The sequence below is a fragment of the Mobula birostris genome, chromosome 6 (genome assembly GCF_030028105.1).
Source record: "Mobula birostris isolate sMobBir1 chromosome 6, sMobBir1.hap1, whole genome shotgun sequence".
NCBI lineage: Eukaryota > Metazoa > Chordata > Chondrichthyes > Myliobatiformes > Myliobatidae > Mobula > Mobula birostris.
In genome coordinates, this window is record NC_092375.1 from 132546129 (window position 1) to 132570474 (window position 24346).

General features: G+C 41.0%; 1 protein-coding gene across 2 annotated transcripts in view; it reads right to left on the reverse strand.

Annotated features, from left to right (window-relative positions):
• Positions 1-346: 346 nt before the first annotated feature.
• parp12a (poly (ADP-ribose) polymerase family, member 12a) overlaps positions 347-24346 on the reverse strand; it is a 71867-nt gene continuing 47867 nt past the window's right edge. The window contains exons 5-12 of one of the 2 annotated variants that reach the window (XM_072261346.1): positions 23030-23150; positions 22704-22866; positions 13816-13936; positions 13587-13683; positions 8683-8779; positions 4192-4322; positions 3038-3189; positions 347-2337 (exon numbers count right to left, since the gene is read on the reverse strand). In XM_072261346.1, the coding sequence (XP_072117447.1) occupies positions 2078-2337; positions 3038-3189; positions 4192-4322; positions 8683-8779; positions 13587-13683; positions 13816-13936; positions 22704-22866; positions 23030-23150 (1142 nt within the window). In that variant the 3' untranslated portion in view covers positions 347-2077. The other variant, XM_072261347.1, reaches the window with a different exon arrangement.

The window sequence follows — 24346 nt, forward strand, 5'->3', positions numbered from 1 at the left end:
GAAGAGAGGAAGGAATACAAGCTGGCAGGTGATAGGTGAAAGCAGATGAAGAGGAAGCCGGGAGGGTGGGATGAAGTAAGAAGCTGTGAGGGGAAGGGTGACTCTCTCATGCTTCTCTTCTCCTCGCCTGCCTATCACCTGCATCTAGTGTCCCTCCTCCCTCCCTTTCTTCCATGGTTCACTGTCCTCTCCTATCAGATTCCTTCTTCAGTCCTTTACCTCTTCCACCCATTCCCTCCCAGCTTTTCGGTTTATCCCCCCTCCCCCTGATTGGGTCTCACCTATAATTTGCCAGCTTATTCTCCTTCCCCTTCCCCCATCTTCTTATTTTGGCTTCTGACCCCCTTCCTTTCCAGTCCTCAAGTCATCCAGGCCATGCTTTCTTCTCGCTGTTGCCATCAGGAAGGAGGCACAGGAGCCTTAGCTGAGTGGTTTAGCTCACGCAGAACCAGGTTCAGGAACGGTTATTATCCTTCAACCATCAGGCTTCTGAACTGGCAATGGATAACTTCACTCACCCAAACAATGAACTGGTCCCACAACTTATGGACTACTTTCAAGGACTCCACAACTTACGTTCTCAGTATTATTTATATATTAATTGTATTTTCACATATGGTCTTCTGGTTCTTTAAAATCGTATGGCATGAGATCTCCTCTTAGCAGTTCGGGGGGGGGGGGGGAACCTGTGCAGTGTACTTACATATCTGACAAATCTGAAGACATGACTGATTTATTTAGCTGATCATATTCATAAAGAAGTAGCTAAAATACATCAATCTGGTGGATGAGATTTCTTTGATTGGATTCATTTAAGTCTAGTAAGCTGGAGTTACTCAACATTATGAATCATATTGAATTATGCTTTATCATAATTTGCCTTTTTACTTGAATAAGGACAATCATTATTGAGTAGATCACACTCATGCCAGCGTGCCTACTAATCTACCTAACAATTACATAACTCTATGAATGCCCCTGATATTTACTTAACTTAGGTAGATTTTGATTATTTTACACCTAATGTAGATACATTTTTCTGCCTCTGAATTTTCAGATGTAATGACTCTAAACATGTTATTTAGAATCAAAGGGGGAATGTTGGCCTGGACTGTATAATTGTTATTTTTCTTTGCAGTTTAAAGGTTATGCCTGCTTGTATATTATGCAGTTACCTATGTATATGCAATTGTTCTGTGTGCCTTCCAGTGGTTAGAGTTCTTCGTATTGTTTTGGAAGCTTCTTGGGTATCACATTATTTGAATAGGGGCTATCAGATTGGTTAACTCTTATTTACTAATTTAAAAGGAGTGACTGTTATCTAGGGCGTAAAAAGAGCAGAGCACATTTGTTCACCATCTTTAATTTTTTGTTCCTTTCTTCTTTGTTCTTTGACTTCCTGATACTCCTGCTTCCAACTGCATTGTTCTCTGAGCACTTAATGAAATGATCGTGATGCAACAAGTTTTATGTCCATTCTTGACTTCTCTAAGAACATTGGATCAAAAACATTAGATTCCAACTATTTAGACAAGGGTGTAATTTAATTGTTTATACCTCAAGAGATGAGTTATACAGCTCGTGTTACATGCACGTGCAGTTCAACTCTTTGAGTGAAAATGCAGAAAGTTTGAAGTTAATAACTCATCTCCTTCTACCTTAGGCCACGAACTTACCAATCAGTCCTGCTGTGGACCACTTTCTGGAGGTCCAAGATGCTGACTTCCACGAGGAAGGGATCTGTATTCTCCACGACCGTTGGACTAAGTGTGTAAATGTAGGAGGGGACTATGTTGAAAAATAAATGTGCTAGGTTTTCTAAAATTGACTCCTTCTACCTTAGGCCACAAACTTAGTTAGCTTAACAATAATTCAAAGATTGCGGGTTGCTGATACATCCTTCCTGAACTACAATTACTAGAAATAACCAGAAATTAGGGAAAAAACCTGAAAAAGCAGAATTGTTATTCTAAAATTAGGTAAAAATAATCAAAGAAGGCAATGTGCATCTGCACTTTGCTGAGACCCATTGAGCTGGTGCCGATGGAAAATAAGCCACCTTGTGCTTCTTCTTTGCTTAACATTTATATTCTATAAGGTACTCAGGATATATCTGATGTTTCTCAAATACGACAAATATAGAAGGATTGGAGACACTGTCAACACAACTGTCATAAAAGCATTTTTTCGTGCCATCTTTCAAGGGTGGCCGGAGATAAGATGAGCATCCTCTTGCAGACTCTCCCACCAACACACGAGCAACAAACATGGTTAAGGTGCTTTTCCCTGTTTGGCAGTAATTATGGGAATAGGATGAATCTCTGGCAAAGTAACTTCCTAAAGAGAAAGAGAAAGACCTTATAGTTAATCAGCCTAGGTATCTTATAGCCCACAGAAGTACAACTTTAAAAGGTAATTACTGTTGCAGTGCTAACAAAATGCAGCAACCAAATTGGATACAGTATGGCTCTAAAAACAGCAATGAAGTAATCACGACAAAACACATTTTAGTTGAGTTAACTGAAGGATAAATATTGGTCAGTATACCAGGGAGAATAACCCTTCTGTTGTGTATTTAAGATTTCAATAATATTTGAGTAATCTTGTACATATATTGGTTCATTAAGCATTCTTGTTTAATTAATTATGGGTTATATGTAAAAGAATACTTTCATTGCATATGTTATCACACTACCACATGATATGTGGGTGCTTCGCTAAGAGTAAACTCGAAGTTAAACTTGCATTCCCAGACTTCCTTTTGAATTAGTTTAATGTTTTGAAGTTACAAAACATAACATTTTCTTTCTTTTCATCTATTATTGGGTGGGATTATTTATGTAGCATTCCCTCAGCGCTGACTCTAACAAAGTGTTGGATTTTTTTTGTGCTCAGGATCTTGAGTAGTAACTGAACCAGACAACCCCCTGTGCTTGAGAAGTGAACGGCATCTGCTGGGCTACAGGTACTTCACTGCGGTACAGTTCAATCAAATCTGGCTACAAAGGTAATAAAAATAGCTACTGTGTACTTGTACCCTTTCCGTAAGTCGTTCCATGGGTTCCACAGATCCTCCAGTCAAAGTTCTGCTGGCAGACTGCATCAATGATCGAGGAGTCCGTGCCATGGAAGAGCTGTTTCTCAACCACATCCTTGCCGTTATTGTTCTTCTTCATCTGTTCCTTCTGCCTGTCTCAGAAATGCAAGCACAACAGATGTTCGTTGTCCTGATAAAGGGCTTTGACTGTTTATTCATTTCCACAGGTACCACCTGGCCTGCTGAGTTCCTCCAGCTTTTTGTGTGCATTGTGCAATCGATGCAGCAATGCAACGCAACCTGTAAAACACAGCCCATCCTCACCCTGTCTCACAGGCGATCTAGTTGTAAACGATGACTAAAATCTTTATGTAAGAAGCAGAAACAAAATGCTGGGAACATGCATCAGGTCAGGCAGCACCTGTGGAAGGGGAAACAGAGTGGGTGCACATGTCAAACACAGTGACATGGTCAGAATTAGGGAAGAGAAAAAAAAAGTTAACTGGCTGAGAAATTAATGAGAGTAGTGAAGAGAAAATTCTTCAGCTTCAGATAACCCACTTACATATACCCCCTAGTCCACTTGTAATCTTGGTTCAGTCTGTCTCTCTCCACAAATGTGGCCTGACCCCCCTCAGCATTTCTACAGCTATGTATCCTCGCTCTGTCATTTTTATCCTTCACCCTAACCCTTGCACTCTCCGCAACTTCCTTTCTTTCTCAAGACGTGACAAGGAATCTTCGATCTGAAATGTTCGATGTTTCCCCTCCCACAGCTGTTGAGCACTTCCTGATTTGTTTGGAGCTGGTTTTATTTTCGTTACTGAAACCTTAAGCCCTCTGTTGGTATTGAAAGAGGGTACAACCAGTTAACATAGGTCACAAAGGAAGAATGTAGAAACACAAAAAGTTTATACTGCTGGTGTTTATAGGCTGGTAGTCTAAAAGTTTTCCGGGAGGGAAAAAATGGAGGGGAGAAGATCTGAGCTGTATCTCACCCCCATCTCAGTCAAATATACAAGAACAGACAATATGAGCTCATCTGTCAACTGTCAGGAAGAAACTTGCATCAAAGAAATCAACCAGTGACCAATCCCCAGAATAAATAATTCCCTTCATTATAGCCAGGTAGAAAAGTGATAAAGTTTGCAAACCATTGATAGACTTCCCAGAGGGCGATGTTTTGAATTCGTTCAATTTTCTGTATCACACTTCTCTTCATGGTCCGCTGAAAGAGGGACTGCACTTGTTTAAATTCATCTGAGGACTCAGCCACCTGAACCAGCTGTATCGAAACAGTTATTAGTTAGAATCACTGAACACTTGAACACATCTAGATTTACTCAGACTGCAACAAGTGCCAGGAATGAACTCCAGAGCAGCACAGTAGTGCAGCAGTTGGGGTAATGCCTTACAGCATCACTGATTGGAAGACTGGGGTTCAATTCCCACCACTGTCAATAAGGAGGCTGTACTTCCTCCTCGTGACCACGAGTGTTTCCTCCAGCTGTGCCAGCGACCTCCCACATTGCAAGAGAACGTACAGGTTGGAGTTAGTAAGTTGTATGAATGTACTGTTGGTGACGGAGAATTGGTGATACTTGCGGAGTGCCCCCAGCACAATCCTCAGACTGGGTTAGTCGTTCATGCCCTGTATGTTTCAATATTTCAATGCACATATGACCAACAATCTTAATAATTTTCTATTATGTGTCCTGATGTAAACATTTAACCTGGTAATGGGCATGTGGTGTTACCCTGTTCAGTCAGGTGCATACACTGCAAATATAATGTGGCTCAACACCATACGTGAGTTAAAGAGCCTCCTGTATCCAGCATAGAGCTCTTGAGCAAAAGGGGATACCTACATTCTTTTAAGAACTCTTTTATCTTGTTGTTTCCTGCTCATTATTTGTTGCTATTTCTTTATTATCTGCATTTGCACAGTTTGTTTACAGTTACTGTTCTATAGATTTGTTAAGTATGCCGGCAGAAAAAGAACCTCAGAGTTGCATGTGGTGACATGTATGTACTCTAATAATACATTTTACTTTGAACTTTTAACCAGTATTCCCATTCCTTCTGGAACCCACTTCCTTTTGAATCCCAGCCCTTGGCAAATTCCAAATTATCCAAAACTCCACCAAGACTTCATTTCCAGTCTCCTTTCCAGCTCAGATATCTTCTGTTTTTTTTTTCCTTTCTTCACCAGTATTGGCGGCTGTGAAACACCCTCCCGAAACTCTCCACCTTGTTTAAGACACTTCTTAAAGAAATCAGTATCAACTTACATGGTTGAACTTTTCAGAATGTTTTCAAGACAGGAGAAATATAAAAACGAAAGGGCCCAGTATCCAGAGGGCCCTGAGTGCCCCTGTACACGTATCTCTGGAAGCAGTCAGGGACAACGATCATTCAGGGAGACGAGTGCGTTGTTGACTTTGGTTTCAAGAGAATTTCAGTACAAGAATAGACATTTTATTGAAGTTACACTGGACATTCACAGGCATCAAAACTGGTAAAGGGAAGGAGTGAGAGTGGAGTTGTGGCGGAGTTCTGGAATTGTGCACAGGTCTCATACGCCCTCCTAAGAAACAGCACACTTGTGATAGAAGTGCAATGAAAGTTTTCAGATTGATTCCTGAGAACGGGAACTTTGCTGCATGGGGTCAAATTATGCAGACTGGGTATTTACTTGCTAATTTCCTAGTTCTGAAAGAAAATCATCCAACTGAATTGTTAACTCTCTCTCTCTCTGTGCACACTATTCGACCTGGTAAGTATTTTCAGCTTTTCTGTTTTACTGTGGGTCTACATTATCTTGAGTTTAAAAGGAAATGAAGTGATCTCAGTGAAACTTATAAAACTCCAGCAGGGCATAAAAGGGCAGATGTACAGTAGGGTTGGCTATGGCGTTGAGAACCAATGCTCATGGTCACAAAATATGGGGCTTGCAGTTCAGCAATGGTAGAAGAAAGAATTCCTTCACAAAAGGTTGTGACTCTGAAACTCTACACCTAAGGAGACTGTGGAGACTGCGTTACTAAGTATACTCAAGATCAAGATTGACTTATTTTTGAATATTAAGGGAATAGTGAGACATGGAGATAGTTGAGGGTAATGGCACCAAGTTAAAGGTCAACCGCAGTCTGACTGAACAATGGAGTAGGCACGAAGGTGAAATGGCCCTTCCATGCTTCTGTTCCTTAGTTCCTAAGTTATCATAACCAGTAAAATACTGGTAAACATCTATCTTTCAGGCTTCTTGTTTGCCTGGTCTGCTCCCTCTGGTGGTTTTAACAACTGCAGACAGCATGAGAGCATGAATTTCCTCCTCCGGCTGATGACTCAACGTTACTGTTAAGGGGAGTCTGCTGTAGGCTAATTGTTACTATCTCACTTGCAACAGTAACTGCAGTTTAAAGGTAGTTAGTTGATACCTTAGGACACACTAGTTCATTAATGATCTCATAAAAGTAATTTATTTCTTTGTTGGAAATTGAGAATATAATGTTTTCTTGCTAAGTCTGGGAGGCTTGACAGATACTGCAGTTGCACCAATGTGTATCAGAAGTTTTTTTCCCCATCAGGTTATTCGCCTTAAGAAGCAGCTCATAATGACTGGTCTATTTCGGGGTGCTCTCTTATTCAATATGAAGAGTGTAGGAATTGAGAAGAAACATTCATTGGTTAAATTGCAAGAGCCTCTTATTCATTCCAAACAGTGATTATATCAGCAAATCATTCTACTGCATTTACCGATTTGTTCTCATTCAATCAATAAACCTAACATGTTAAAGCTAACAGGCAATACAGATTTAAACATTAACTGGCAAATACCAAATGGAAGAATAAATTTATTTGATAAAAGGTCCTTTTGTATTTCAAAAGCAAAGATAAAGGTGAGTAACACACATCAAAGTTGCTGGTGAACGCAGCAGGCCAGGCAGCATCTCTAGGAAGAGGTACAGTCAACGTTTCAGGCCGAGACCCTTCGTCAGGACTAACTGAAGGAAGAGCTAGTAAGAAATTTGAAAGTGGGAGGGGGAGGGGGAGATCCAAAATGATAGGAGAAGACAGGAGGGGGAGGGATGGAGCCAAGAGCTGGACAGGTGATTGGCAAAGGGGATATGAGAGGATCATGGGACAGGAGGTCCAGGGAGAAAGAAAAGGGGGGGGGGACCCAGAGGATGGGCAAGGGGTATAGTCAGAGGGACAGAGGAAGAAAAAGGAGAGTGAGAGAAAGAATGTGTGTACAAAAATAAATAACGGATGGGGTACGAGGGGGAGGTGGGGCATTAGCGGAAGTTAGAGAAGTCGATGTTCATGCCATCAGGTTGGAGGCTACCCAGATGGAATATAAGATGTTGTTCCTCCAACCTGAGTGTGGCTTCATCTTTACAGTAGAGGAGGCCGTGGATAGACATGTCAGAATGGGAATGGGATGTGGAATTAAAATGTGTGGCCACTGGGAGATCCTGCTTTCTCTGGCAGACAGAGCGTAGGTGTTCAGCAAAGCGGTCTCCCAGTCTGCGTCGGGTCTCGCCAATATATAGAAGGCCACATCGGGAGCACCGGGCGCAGTATATCACCCCAGCCGACTCACCGGTGAAGTGTTGCCTCACCTGGAAGGACTGTCTGGGGCCCTGAATGGTGGTGAGGAAGGAAGTGTAAGGGCATGTGTAGCACTTGTTCTGCTTACAAGGGTAAGTGTCAGGAGGGAAATCAGTGGGGAGGGATGGGGGGGAACGAATGGACAAGGGAGTCGCGTAGGGAGCGATCCCTGCGGAAAGCGGTGGGGGGAGGGAAAGATGTGCTTAGTGGTGGGATCCCGTTGGAGGTGGCGGATAAAGGTGAGTTTTATTTATCACATGTATATCGAAACATACAGTGACCAACACTGTCTGAGGATACGTTATGGCCAGGTACAAGTGTTGCCATACATCCAGCGCTAACATAGCATACCAATAATTTACTAACTCCAAGCTGTACATCTCTAGAATGTGGTAGGAAACCAGAGCACCTGGTGAAAACCCTCGTGGTCATGGGGAGAACGTACAAACTCCTTACAAACAGCATCAGGAATTGAACCCTGGTCACTGGGACTGTAACAGTATTATGCTAACCACTACACTTCCATGCAACAGAGGTTTCAGTAAAGAGTGTGGTCAGCATTTCTTAAAACTGCAGATTAACCTGCTTAAGGAAGAAGAGACTAAAATGTAATAAAAGAACCTGTGGAATTTAAGACCAAAGGACTGCACATTAAGAGGTTAAATAATAGAATTTTAAGGACAGAGTATAATTTAAGGCAATAGAATTGAACACAATTAAACCAAAATTGTGTGAAGAACAACTATGTGAATAATAGACTTGAATGCATAATTTATGGATTGAATAGACGTAAGTTAAGGATTTTTGGATAAATTGAATTTAAGGAGTGAATAGGTTGGGCTGTAGTATTGCTGATGTTAATCATCGGAATTCTCAGCAATTCTTACAGGGGTAAAAACTCAGTAATATTAAACACGTACCTCCATTGAAATAGTTTCTGGAGAATATGACACAGCATATTCAGCACACCACCTTTACCTGCACATTTTGTAATTCTCCCATGATCATCATTGCCAGCTGAATGACTCTACCTTATAGCCCACATCTGACAGTGCTGATTTATCCCAGTGAGCCGGAAGGTTTTTTCCTTGAGAAATGCCCAGAATTCCCTGTCCAGCTTTTCTTTGGCTGTCAAAGGAGGAGAGCCATTAGGTGTCAACATCACAGTCAGTAACAAATTCCACATGAAGGTGAACTTGGTCTCATTATGTTCCTCCATTACCAAATCTCCACCCAATTTTCAAACTGATCTTCATCTTGTTCAACCTACTATTTCCTCTGGCACAAACTACATTGTGACTGTGGACAATGGATGCATGCAAGTGGTCAAAACCCAACTTGGACGTAAATCTGGGGGCAAAGTCACTCCAATGCAGTAACGAGTGAAAGCTGCAAAACTGGAGATGCTGAACCAAGGACTGTGTGTCCTAGGAGGAGCATAGAAAGATCGTGTGGCATTATCCGCAGCAACAGAGTTTACGTTGGGGAATTTGGTTATATTTATCTTTCTGTCCACTTCAGTAAAAAAACAGAATTCCCAGCCTTTAGCATACTTCCTTGGTGCAATCTTGCTGTGCACAATTTACAGTAAGCTCGGTAGTTATTATTGCTGGTATTTCTGTGTACATGAAATGCAGACTCCTAGACACAGCTTCACATGGCACCATATGAAAATGCCAGCAACAGTTTTGGCTTGAGATAGATGCAATGATATCAAATGAATACTAATTTTCAGAAAGCCTAGAAGAACTCCCAAGCAGATAATTTCCACCCAGCTCTCACATTCACATGTCCCATCCTAACTTAACATTTCCCTTTCTTATCATGTCTACTTCTGGGGACAGGTTGGCCTACAAGTATACATTGAAATTCTATCGATCTCAGCTACACCTATCTTGCCTTCCTGTAAAGACGCCATTTATTCTCCCAGCTTTTCCATCTCCGTTCTATCTTCTCTGATGATACAATTTTCCACATCAATGTGTTTAAGATGACTTCCTTTTCTCTAAACTGCAGCTGTCCCCTATCATACTTATTAATTGAATCTCCATAATTCCCTGAACTTTCGCACTTGTACCCTTTCCTTCCAGGAAGAACACAGGATAGTCCTTACCGACTATCCAACATCCTCCACGTAGTGGATCACCCTGCATTATTTCTGCCATCTCTAATATGACTGTATCACGAGCAGCACCTTCCCCTCCCCACTTAGACACTCTGAAAGGTTGTTCTCTCCATGACTCCCTCATTCACTGTTGTGTCACCACCAGCTACTCTCCTTCTCACAGCAACCAAAAAAGATACAATAACTGCCCTTATACCTTTTCCCCACCATCCAGTGATTCACTTGCATTTCTTCCAATTCAGAGTGCTGTATTCAGTACTCACAATGAGGAGGACAGGCACAGACTGGGTTACTGCTGTGCAAAATATCTCCATTCAGTCTGCCAGCACAACCCTGAGGTTCAGGAAAAGCCCTGCATTCCACTGAGCATTGGCACAAGAAAGCAGGATCCATTATCAGTGACCCCACCATCCAGGCCATCCTCTCTTCTCACTGCTACCATCAGTAAGGAGGTACAGAAGCTTTAGGTTCCACGTCACCAGATTCAGCAACAGTTATTACCCTTCAATCATCAGGTTCCTGAACCAGCCTCACTCACCTGAACTCTGAACTGATCACTGATCACAACCTATGCATTCACTTTCAAGGACTCTACAACTCATGTTCTCAGTATTTATTTATTTACTTCTTTATTTATTATTGTTATTATAATTTTTCTCTGCTCAAGCTGGTAAAACCTGAGATATGGGCATAGCCAAACACGCTCATTTCTCAATTGCTAGGAGCTTTTGAACTATTCTAGTGGTGTTTAGTATTGTGCCTTTCTGGAGAGATACATAAATATTGCTGTGTAGGCCTAAGTGTTTAATTCTATTGTGTAATGACTTTGGGATGATACCAGTTGTAGATATTACTATTGGGACAATGTATACCCTGCTCACGTTCCAAAGTCTTTCAATTTCCTCTTTTAATTCAGCGTATTTATGGTGATTTTCACTTACTGATTTCTGTATGTTGTTTGTGTTTGGAATGGTCACACTTAAGTTGTTCTTGCTTATTTTTCCCATATTATATCTAGACAGTTATAATGGATTGTCCTATCTGTAATAATGGATCACCCTGACTATAAAACTGATCAGGACTGTATTTTATTTATTTATTTTTTTGGGATACAGCATGGAATAGGCCCTTCAGCTCTTCAAATCGCACCACCCAACAATCCCCCGATTTAATCCTACCCTAATCACAAGACAATTTACAAAGACCAATTAACCCACCAAGTGGTACATCTTTGAAATGCGGGAGGGGTGGGGGAAGGCAATCAGAGCTCCCAGAGGAAACCCACTTGGTCACGGAGAGAACATGCAAACTTCTTACAGGCAGCCATGGGAAATGAACCTAGGTCGCTGGTATTGTAAAGCGTTGTGCTAACCACTACGCTACCACGCCGCTATAGTAGGGAATGGTGTCTTTTATGAGTCTGTATGTTAAAGCAAGATTTTGCCACTTGATTTTGCCTGTGTGAGTAATCAGATTGAGTTAAACTGCTGCAGGATCCTGCAATGTGTTGGATTATTTCTGGTTTCTCTTGGCATTTTCTTCATTTATCATCTTGAATTTGTTGACCTTTTATTATGTATTGGTGATTTTTTTTTGTGTGCTAACCACCTGGTCTGTATTGCCACAAGGAACCCCTCTGTTTCTGGCAAGAGGTCTCCCAACTGTAAGCCAGATGTTTGACACTTCATTGTCGACATCTAGTCTGTCTGATTGTGGGATGTCTTACATTGGCTAACTTTTGTTCTGCAGAGCTAATCTCTTCATATTTTTGGTTTTGTACTTTAATTTAAATTTAGTGTTATGTACTTCTCATCAGAATTGCAAATGCTTGCTTAAAGTGCTGAATCCTGTTTTCGTAAATTTGTTGTGTAAATTTTTTATGTCTGTTATTTCAGTGAACAAAGTATTTTCTAAAATTTGTCATTTCAGTTCTTATTTTCCTTTGTAAATTTTCCAGATCGGTTTTGGACCAAGATATTATGCCAAAAGAATATGTTAATATGGGTGTAGCAAATGTGTTTATTGCCTTTGTTATATTTTTACTACTGAGCTGTTTGGCAGATTTTCTTAAGCCTTGAAGTAAATTCTGTCAAAAGTTTTCCCTTCATCTATTTCCTTTGCTTGTTGATATCCTAGATACTTATGTTTTATATTCATCCATCAGTTGCCTAGTATCCTGTTGCTCTGTTTATATTCTACTAGCTCTATTGCAACTTGCTTTATGTTTAATTTCTGCACTTATTTAGTACACAGTTCATGTTTATATCTTTAGGAAGTAGTTCTACTATTTGAATTAATTGCTTTAGCTTTACTATTTTATATACAGTTTATAAACAAGTAATAGGACCATATTTTGATGGGTCATTTGTGATTTCTCCTTTAGCTGACAGATATGTTTTACCTTCTGTCAAAACTTCGAGCGCTTTTTCAGGGTTTTTAACAAAATTGTTGATATGATTGAAGGCAAGTAAATTTTTTATTCCAATCACTATATTATCACTGCCATTACTTTTCCAGTTGTGGGTATTTTTTATAAACACTGTTAGCATATACATTGTAACTACAGGTGTTTGCATATCTTCAATTGTGTGAGTGTATTCTTTTGCCTCCCTAATCAGCCCGTTTCTTAATTGTGCATCACCCTGTCTGACCAAATATTAAACCAAAAGTTCATTATCTCTGTGTTTGTTGGTAATTCTGTGCTAGGATTGGTGACATTTTGGAGTCTAATTTAGTTTCAATGTCCCGTATAAACCATTTTTATTGTCCCTAAACTGGTAATTCTGTTTTTTTTGTCTAGCGCATTTCAAATATCTATTTAGTCTGGCTTTGTATGCACCAAGCTTTTGTTTTAATGTATCTATAAACCCTACAATTCTTTTGTTAGGTTGATCATATTGTGTGAGTCTTATATTTCCTTAGCTTTTTTCTTAACTTTCTTGCTTGGGTTATCCATTTTGTACTCCATTAGGCAGGCTATTTCTGATCTTAAGATTTCAATTTTGTTTTGTAATCTCTTCTTCAATTTCAGTTTTCACATTTCATTACTCACTTTTGGGTTTCTATTAATGACTGTGTCTATTTTGTAGCCATTGCATTGCACTCCTGTTAATGCTGCACAGTATGTTATTGTGTGTAGTTCTTCAAATGTTTCAAGTTTTCCTAAATATGGTGATATTTCCAGAGTATTGTTGAAAGTATTAACAAATTTTGCAAATTTTGATGGTGTGTTTTGTTTTGGTATGTAGGATCTTTTTGTTGGGTCAGTGCCCATGTATTCTGTTAGTGTGGTGTTAAATATTAGTTAATTTTGTCTGTAAACTAAACTTCATCATAAGCATTCTGAGGAGGCTCTATGTCTGTGTTGTTGCTATTATCGTCAGGTTGTGGAGTAGTTGTTCATTGGTATTTGGGAGGTGGCATCTTCATTATTTTCTTGTATGGCATCGTTGTGGGTTTTAGGTTGATTTCTTTCTAGCTATTGTGCTATTCCATGTTTTATTTGGTTTAATATGCCCATAGGGATTAAGTTATTTTTTATTATTGCTCTACATTGATCTGCTATTCGGAATTATTATTATTATTTTGTATTTGCTCAGTTTGTCTTCTTTTGCACATCGGTTGTTAGTTAGTCTTTATGCATAGTTTTTTATTGATTCTATTGTATTTCTTTATTCTACTGTGAGCGCCTTCAAGAAAATAAATCTCAGGGTAGTATATGGAGTCATATATGTACTTCGAAAATAAATATAGTTAGAACTTTTATGATAGAAGTCTCCTTAAGGAGAATCATTGATGGATGTTACATACTTTTGTATCTGGCTCTTCATGTCCTGTTCAGAGATAAATTTGGGCCTCCTCTTGACTTCCCTGCGAGTGCCAATGCGTGAATTTGTTTGCTGCATTTCTAAATGAAATTGGGGAAGAGAGACAGGACATAGATCACAATCAACCTTCACAGTGAAGAAAGTGTGACAATAATTTTCACATGTTTCAATGAAACAGAAAATTGAAATCTGCTCTCTTAATATAACTGCACCTTTAAAGTTCAGCATATACTGGTGTATCCCTGCAGTGAATTCCACTTTCCCACTGCTGTCTGCTAGAAATGCCTTCTCCAGCTCAGCGGATGTGATGCTGGCAGCCAAGTGCAGCTTCTCCTATTATACAGAAAACACAACTCAAGAAAAGTTAAAGCACCTGGGGAAATTAGATTGAATCCCACCAAAGTAACTGGGGAATTTTAATTTAGGTTGATTTTACTCATTAGTGACAAAGTCAGAATATTTATTTATTTAGAGGTGTAGCAAGGTAACAGGCCCTTCTAGCCCAGTGAGCCAGTGCCACCCGATCACATCCACTAACACGTATGCCTTTGGAATGTGGGAGGAAACCAGAGCACCCAGAGGAAACCCACATGGACATGGGAAGAATGTACAAACCCATTACAGGCAGTGCTGGGAACTGAACCTGGGTTGTTAGCACTGTAATAGCATTATCCTAACTGCTATACTATAACATATTAACTGAGTGGCTGGTCTGGCCATTTCAAATGACAGTTAAGAGTCAACTCCTTTGCTTTGGGTACACAGAGCAGGTACACCAACAGATTAACTTTCCTAGTTCATATTAGATGGCTTAAATGCAGCAGTGTCATAGTCGTCAGATTAATTCTGGACTTCTGGTTGGCAGCCATATGGCATAGTTGCAGAGAACCGGCGCTCTGTCCTACTTTTAATTTCCACACTCCTTCTTCCCCCTTTTCTCATACCAAACTGTTGGACTTTTAGCACTTCCCCCTGCCTGTGACTATGCTCGTTTCACAATGACCTCAACAGTACTAAATCCGGGAAAAAAGATGACAACGGCTGGCTTGACAGTTGAGGCTATCTCCACACTGCTAGACCAATACCATGAGGCGCTAGCAGCCGAATTTAAATCTTTTTTCAGTCTGCTGGAAATTAAACTCGACCAAATCCAATGCAAAGTGGAGGACCACAGCCAACACCTACCCTCTCTCGAGCTTGCTACGGACGACCTGAGCTAGCGCATCAGTGAGCCAGAAAATATCTGCTCCAGCTTACATGAAAACAATATCAAGCTAATGGCTAAAGCTACTGACCTGGAGGGCCGGAGCAGACAACAGAACCTATGCATCCTGGGCCTGCCAGAATCTATTGAAGGCGGGCGTCCTATTGAATTTTTTACCAGTCTGCTTTGTGAGATCTTCGGGAAGGAGATGCTCCCATCCCCGCCGGAGATTGATGGAGCCCACCGTTCACTAGCAGCTAAACCAGCTCCAGGACAGAGACAGTGCCCGGTCATTCTTCGCCTGCTCCACTACCAGATTAAAGATCTCCTGGTGAGAGAGACCCAGCAGAGGGGGAAGCTGGAATACCACGGCCAGCAGATTCGGGTTGTGGAGGACTACTCTCCCAAAGTTTTGAGCATGCGAGCCGAGTACAGAGAAGTAATGATGGCGCTATACAACCGAGGACTCAGGCCTTCTCTACTATACCCTGTACGGCTCCGTATCACACATCCCAGCGGTGACAAGAACTGTCTACGCTCGGTAGACGAAGCATGGAAATGCAATGACAGCCTCCGCACTATACCGAATTCTTCAGAAAATACTTTTCTCCCATACTCTCTGCCAGGTAACGTTAGCAGTGCTTGGAAAGCGAGGTCTGGTTTGGTTTGGCTAGGTTAGATACTGAATACCATGATAGGTGGAATAATATTCATTCAGACTGCTCTCTTGAGAGAGTATTTCCTTTTACCTTCAACTCAGTGAACTCTACAACCTTTCGTGGGAAGAGCACTGGGTAAAGTCTGTATATTTTTTATTTTTTATATTTTTTCTTCAATTCTCAGTTTATATTTCTGCTTTATGGTTCATTCTTCAGAGCCATGTTTAATAAACTTTGGGGGAATTGTTTTGTCTCTCACTAAGCACAAGGTCAGTTTAGGAGTGTAGAATGCTTACTGTTTCCTTTAAATATCAATAATGGAGTTGAAGATGATGCTACGAGTGACAGGAAGTTGTACTGTTGGATAATTATCGTTCTTACGAGCTTGCTGCTATGCTGTCTGGCAGCTGTCTTGTTGTGGGTTGGGGGGGGATGGGGGGAGGGTACTCCAATGCTGGTACAGTTTTAAGACCCCTTAGAGGTCCTTGTTCTACAGGATTTATTTCTGCCCTGTTTCTCTTTGTTTTACATTTTTGCCTCAGAGCTGAAACCTGAAATCTTGACACCGTTTATGCCTATCAACCTGTATCTCTCTTACAGGAGAATGGTTAGTCCATTAGGTTTGGTAAGCCTGGAATATCAAGGGGCTGAATCATCCTGTTAAAAGAAGGAAGGTGTTCTCACACCTCAAAAGGTTTAATATAGCAATTGCATTTCTACAAGAAACACACATTCGCAGTTCTGACAATTCCCGTCTTATGTCACGATGGGCGAGGCAGCACTTCCACTCCACTTTATGGAGGACCAGATAATCTTTTTCCTTAATACCAATACATCACCTGAAACCTCAAGCCTGGTTGTCTGGGACGCTTTGAAAGCATACCTCAGGGGTCAAATAATTTCTTACACTGCAAATATGAAAAGAAAGACCCATAAAGAACAACTAGATCTAGCCAATCAAATTAAAGAAATAGACCAACAAAATGCTCAAATTAAAAATCCGGAGCTGTACAAAAACCGAGTGGAACTTCAAACTAAATTTGATCTTATTTCCACTCACGCAATTGAATGCCTACTTTTGAAGAGCAGGAGCTGGTTCTACATCCATGGTGACAAATCTGGTAAATTTTTAGCCAACCAATTAAGGGGCCTCAAAGCCAAAAAACACATTACAAAAATTCAAATGGAAAATGGAAGCATCACGTCGAATCATTCTGAAATCAACGACACATTCAGGAATTTTTACTCTCGAACTTTGCACTTCTGAATCCCCAAGTGATAACATTTCTGTCGAGAATTTTTTAAACAGCTTAAGTATCCCCACACTTTCTCCTGATCTCAAAATGAGACTGAATGAGCCAATATCATTAGAGGACATATCCTCAGCCACCTCGTTACAGCAGACTGGTAAATCTCCAGGATCCGATGGGTTCCCTGTAGAATTCTTTAAATCATTTTCGTCACTGCTCTTACCTCAACTAAACTTCTATCTGATTCGTTTAAACAAGGTAAACTGCCAGCATCATTTAATGAGGCATGCATCATTCTTCTAGCGAAGAGAGGCAAAGATCCAACAGAGTGCTCCTCATACAGGCCAATCGCTCTGTTAAATGTCAATGTCAAAATCTTAGCTAAAGTTTTGGCCAGTAGACTGGAGATCATTTTACCCTCAATTATTTCTGAAGACCAAACCAGTTTTGTCAAAAACTGCCTCCCTTTTTTTTAAAATACACCGTCTATTAGACATTTTGTATTCACCTTCAGTTGGGAACCCTGAATGTGTCATCTCCTTAGACACAGAGACAGCGTTCGACCGTGTGGAATTGAATTACCTCTTTGCTGTTTTAGAAAAATTTGGGCCGAATCAATGTTGTCAAAATGAACATCCTTCCTAAATTCTTATACCTTTTCAATCCATACAAATTTTCATTCCTAAAGCCTTCTTTGACTCGTTAGGCTCAATCACATCATCCTACTTATGGAAGGGCAAGCGTTCCCGACTGAATAAAGTCCATCTTCAAAAATCTAAAAGTGTTGGGGGCATGGCTTTGCCCAACTTCCGCTTATATTACTGGGCAGCTAATATACACTGTCTCATCTTTTGGTCTCATTTTTACAACCAATCTGACTGCCCAATATGGGCAGCAATGGAGCTGAACTCTATTAAGAATTTCTTCATCTCTGCACTTCTTGGATCCGCAATCCCTTTTCTTACGCCTAAACCAATTGTTAATCCTGTTATCAGGCACACCCTGAGAGTATGGGCTCAGTTCAGAAAGCAGAGTGGTCTCCATGGCTTCTCTCTTTCAAGTCCTATTCTATATAATCATCTCTTCCAGCCTTCTATACATGATCCAACATTTCAAGACTGGTAGAGAAAGGGCATCAGGCGCTTTAAAGATCTTTTTATAGACAACTGCTTTGCATCATTTGAACAACTGACTGCAAAGTTTAACCTACCATTTCTTCAGATATTTGCAAATTAGACATTTTATCAGTCCTTTGATATCAAACTTCCCTGAGGCACCCAACACAAACATTGTTGATATGATTCTCTGCATGAATCCATTGCGCAAAGGTCTAATATCTATTTGTGACAAGCTAGTGGTCCTGAGGCGAGCCCCCCTTGACAAAATTAAAACTGCCTGGGAGCAAGATTTAAATTTCTCACTGTCAGACGATGTATGGGATTCAGTTTTTAAGTTAGTTAACTCAACTTAGTTATGTGCCCGCCACTGCTTGTTACAGTTCAAGGTCGTACACAGGGCCCATATGTCTAAAACTAAATTATCTCACATTTACCCAGATGTTAATCCCTGTTGCGACAAATGCAAAAGGGGCAAAGCTTCCCTTATTCACATGTACTGGACATGCCCTAGCTTGAAAAAATACTGGAAAGATGTTGTTCAAACTCTATCCCAAATACTTAATTATAATTTGGAACCTAACCTTTTGATTGCTCTTTTCGGCACCTCCGGAGAGGGGGACACGCACCTAGGTCTGACCAAACGTTGCACAATGTCTTTTGCCTCTCTTTTGGCCGGGCGTGCAGTCTTGCTCAGGTGGAGGGATGCTGCCCCGCCCACCCACGCCCGTGGCTCAGGGACATCATGTCCAGTCTACACCTTGAGAAGATCCATTATTCAATTCTCAACTCGGACATAAAGTTCCAAAAGGTGTGGGGACCCTTGCTTGAATATTTTCAGAATTCCCAGCCAAACTAGGTCCATCCTTTCCTTCTTTCCTCTGCACATAAATCCCTGACTTCCCAGCATTTCCCGGTAAAATCCTACGGACCCGGACTTGTAAACATACAACTGTTTATGTATTAGGAAAATACACCTTCTCTATACCAATGCAGCTCTGTGGGGATAAAGGTTCTGATTAACCCTTTTTGCTAATGCAATGCTGGCTTGGAGATGGGGATTGGGAGGAGTGGGATGGGGCAGGGAGGCAATCAAAGCATGATTGTACTATGGGTGCATCTCTTTCATAGGTGTGAATTGTACATTTGATACATTTGTTATGAACTGCACAAACCTTCTTCATACTATGCTCTCTTTATTTAAAAAAACAATAAAAATATTTGAAAATAAAATAAATAAAATAACTCCAAACTTTCTTTACAATTCCAGATAACTTAATTGACTGAATTCACCCTCTGTTTTGGAATTAAGACCTATTCACTGCATTGTAAACCCAAGGCTTTAGATTACATTATCCAATAACTTAACTATTTTGCCTTCTTTACTTTCAGAGGTAGAAGTCACTACATGGAGTAGCTGTTCAGGGTTTAATGATTCAACCTAACCCTGTCAACTAATCTTGGATGTCACAGCCATATCCCACTTGGATGAAGTAAACAGCAAACTCTCATATGGGCTCAGATATTCAGCTTCTTTTGGACTAAGGCCAAGTGGTCCTGGTAGAACCCAAAGTGAGCAGCATTCAACAGGTTATTGTGGGTAATGGCCACGTGAATGAAAAGACAGACAGAGAGAATGAGATCAGTAAAGCATATGCAATCCTAGCTTTAATAGTGGAGGGTGAAAATTGATAAGGAGGAGGAATTAGAAAGTCTGGATGATCTGACAGTAAACAATTTACCTGCTCTAGATTGAAGGATATGAGGTGGCTGAGTGGGATGGGTGGGGTGAAGGCTGTGGGAAGGTTTACCATGATCTTCCAGTCCTCCCAAAAGGATGGGCAAAGTTTGAGTAAATAAAGAGTCTAACTCAATTTGATGGCATGACAGGGAATGCTGTGGATGCCATCCATGTAGATTTTTAGTTGACAAACTCCCGTATTTCATTGGCAGCGTTTAAGAAAGTCCCACACAGTGTCACAACCGTGGACCCGACTGCACAGCAGATTGGGTGACTGCGCTTGTGAGTGTGCATGTGTCAGCTCATTATTATTTCAGCTTGAGCATGTAGATATTACGAAAGAGGATGTGCAGGAGCTTTTGGAAAGCATCAAGTTGGATAGGTCGCCGGGACCGGATGAGTTGTACCCCAGGCTACTGTGGGAGGCGAGGGAGGAGATTGCTGAGCCTCTGGCAATTAACTTTGCATCATCAACGGGGACGGGAGAGGTTCCGGAGGATTGGAGGGTTGCGGGTATTGTTCCATTATTCAAGAAAGGGAGTAGAGATGGCCCAGGAAATTATGGACCAGTGAGTCTTACTTCAGTGGTTGGTAAGTTGATGGAGAAGATCTTGAGAGGCAGGATTTATGAACATTTGGAGAGGTATAATATGATTAGGAATAGTCAGCATGGCTTTGTGAAAGGTAAGTTGTACCTCACGAGCCTGATTGAATTTTTTGAGGATGTGACTAAATACATTGATGAAGGTAGAGCAGTAGATGTAATGTATATGGATTTCAGCAAGGCATTTGACAAGGTACCCCATGCAAGACTTATTGAGAAAGTAAGGAGGCATGGGATCCAAGGGGACATTGCTTTGTGGATCCAGAACTGGCTTGCCCACAGAAGGCAAAGAGTGGTTGTAGATGGGTCATATTCTGCATAGAGGTCAGTGACCAGTGGTGTGCCTCAGGGATCTGTTCTGGGACCCCTACTCTTCATGATTTTTATAACTGACCTGAATGAGGAAGTGGAGGGATGGGTTAGTAAATTTGCTGATGACACAAAGGTGGGAGGTGTTGTGGACAGTGTGGAGGGCTGTCAGAGGTTGCAGTGGGACATTGGTAGGATGCAAAACTGGGCTGAGAAGTGGCAGATGGAGTTCAACCCAGATAAGTGTGAGGTGGTTCATTTTGGTAGGTCAAATATGATGACAGAATATAGTATTAATGTTAAGACTCTTGGCAGTGTGGAGGATCAGAGGGATCTTGGGATCCAAGTCTATAGGACACTCAAAGCTGCCGTGCAGGTTCACTCTGTGGTTAAGAAGGCATGCGGTGCATTGGCCTTCATCAATTGTGGGATTGAGTTTCGGAGCCAAGAGGTAATGTTGCAGCTATATAGGACCCCGGTCAGACCCCACTTGGAGTACTGGGCTCAGTTCTGGTCGCCTCACTACAGGAAGAATGTGGAAGCCATAGAAAGGGTGCAGAGGAGATTTACAACGATATTGCCTGGATTGGGGAGCATGCCTTATGAGAACAGACTGAATGAACTTGGTCTTTTTTCCTTGGAGCGATGGAGGATGAGAGGTGACATGATAGATGTGTATAAGATGATGAGAGGCATTGATCATGTGGATAGTCAGAGGCTTTTTCTCAGGGATGAAATGGTTAGCACAAGAGGGCACAGTTTTAAGGTGCTTGGAAGTAGGCACAGAGGAGGTGTCAGGAGTAAGTTTTTTTTACGCAGAGAGTGGTGAGTGTGTGGAATGGGCTGCCGGTGACGGTGGTGGAGGCGGATACAATAGGGTCTTCTAAGAGACTCGTGGACAAGTACACGGAGCTCAGAAAAATAGAGGTCTATTTCTAAGTTCCTAGGTAATTTCTAAGGTAAGGACATGTTCGGCACAGCTTCGCAGGCTGAAGAGCCTGTATTGTTCTGTAGGTTTTCTATGTTTCTGTTTCATTATGGTGGTATTTAACTCCCTTCTTTTCATTGTAGTGCTTGTCAAGTCTACAGCAAAGCACAGCAACGTTATGCTGTCTGCTTGCATTCGGATTTGCCTGAGAAAGTGGACTATGTTTCCATGTAGATGTGACAAATAAAGCTAATCTTAAAATCTTAATCTTTTAAATCGGTAAAGCATATGGGATTCTGGATGCATAAATATGTGGAGGGAGTACTGAAGCAGAATGTTTAGGTTGATCCTTTATAAAACACTACTTAGGCCACAATGAAAGAATTGTATCCATTTCAGTTAACACCTCTTAGAAAGCATGTGAAAGAACTAGAGAGGATGAATGTTTACTAAGAAAAAAGTTTCTGAGATGCAGGATTTCAGCAACCATGTCAGGCTGGAGGAGCAAAGCCTGTTCTTCTTTGAGCAAAGAAAGAAGAGAGGAGAATTGATGGGGGTGTACACAATTGTGACAAGTTTAGATAGGGTAAGAAGAAGCCAGCTGCCCCACTTAACAAATGGTTCACAGACTGGGAGGAAACAAATATGTGAAGTGGAAAAAGTGAAGGACAGACAACACAGAAGGATGTGGAGAGAAACATATTTTAATGAAGTATGGTTGCGATTTTGGAACTCGTGTATAAGAATGGTGGAAACAGAATAAACAAGATTTTCAGCAGGACAGACATTTGTGGGTCATTAACATTCAAGGGCTGGGATTAATGGGATTTCTCTACAAGGAGCTTGTGTAAACTCAAAGAACAAGATGGCTTCCTCCTTGGCCACCATGGAAAGTGCTTCCTAATGGTCCTTACTTCCCTGAACAACCCAGCTCTCTTATTAAGTTTATGATCCATATTCTAAACAACCATTTCAAAAGCAATTGCTTTTGCTATCAGCTTTAAACCTTTTGATTATCTTCAATGCCTTAATTTGAACCACCTTTTAATCTTCCATACTTAGAGGAATAAAGTCCTAGGCAAGTTGTCTTCATTAATTGTGGCAATGGTATAACTCTGGTGAACTGATGCTAATTTCTCTCCTTCCCATGGTGCAGAAATGGATACAATACTCCCAGTGGAGGCCCAGCAGGGTCTTACACAAATGCAATGTAACTCCCAACTTTATGTGATGCTTCTGGTTGAAAATTCTCAAGAATACGATGGAAACACCCATAGGGGAGACACTCACCTCTTTCCCGTATTCAACCCACTCTCTACTCTCATCCTTCCAATACCACAACCATTCCGTGGTGAGGATATAGTTGGGGGGCTTTGTAACTGAGGAGGCTGTGGAGAGGCGCCGAACTTGGTTCGAACCACATAGCATGGTATTAAAATCAATATTTTCAGATCTGCAATAAGGACATAGTAAATAACAGGTATATATTTACATTGTGGTTGGAATAGCTTCTGTTACAGATAGTCAGGTCAAACCACATAGCCATGCTACAGCAAGGCTTTTACTCAACAAGTGCTTTGTTCAAATTAAAGTTCCCTGGATAAATCTAGCTGTACCTGGCTTTATTGGGATCACAGTAGTCTTTTTCAATCTTCTCCATATTTGGGAGATCTTTCCATGCTTTTTCATAAACCTGCCATCGATAAGGCAGCTTGAAGTGAACTCTCATACACCTATCTGTGGAAAACAGAAACATGAGAACAGATTAAATACATCACATTCAATGCTCCAATTGAAGTAACCTTCTTGCCACTTTCACCCCCAAATCCATTTTGTTTCAAAGAGAATGGTTCTTCAGGAGATACTAAACTCAAACTGGTCTGAGTCACAACCGAATCAGCATTCCAGTCTGCACTGTGCCTGGAGCTTTATAGATATCTTTACATCAGTTACAAGAGAAATAAGGGAAATAATACATTGCACAAAAACTAACAGTCAAGTATAGAATATAGAACTTTAGACCAATCTGTATGGAACATTATGTGAATTATTCTGCTTTGAGACTTGGAACAAAAATGTCCAGGTCGACTCTGAGGGACAATGAGAAACCTGAAGTTGTAGAAATGTTTTTGCATTAGTGGGGGAATAGAAGATTACTGAGGTTTCTTTCTTTTGCTGACCAGTCAGGATAGCAGGAGGGATTGCTTAACCTTCTGAAACAAGAGAAGTTGCATTTGGTAAAGAAAGATTTCACCTTTCTGGAAGATGAAGAGGCGTTGTTTACAGACATCCCACCTCTCCCGGAAGTTCCAGGAGCCTCCTGCATATTAATAGTGGCTCCCTGATGCCTGCATATTATATAAAATGTCCCGGAAATCAATTTTTTTGAGAGCGAGCAAGAGAGAGAGAGAGAGAGAACACGCGCTCCATGTGAGAGTGTTCCAAAAAAAGAAAATATAAAACGTACATTACCCCAGACTACACTAAAGTGTACCCCTGCCTAATAGGGGTCAAAATAATGACAGTGTTGCTCGCTGCACTGTTTGCAACAGTGACTTTTCTATTGCCCATGGTGGGTTAAGACTGTAAAAGACATGTTGAGGTGAGTTTAACAGGTGTCATTCATTCATTAGCATAGCTAAATGTTATGTAACCTAGCTGGCTAGCTGCTAAGGAGCTACGCTATTGCAGACATCCCACCTCTCCCGGGAGTTCCGGGAGTCTTCCACAAATTGATGGAGCTACCTCCTTGAAATGAGTTTTTGCAGGGTGGGATGTCTGTGTTTAGGACATTTTACAGACTCACTTTAAGGCTCTGTTAATCTTCATCATTTATAGAATTATACTAGAATCAATTCAACCAGCATGTTGGCATGGTTGTGATTGATTTTTCCTCTGAGTTTGTTTAAAGCGCATCAAGTCAAGACAAGTTG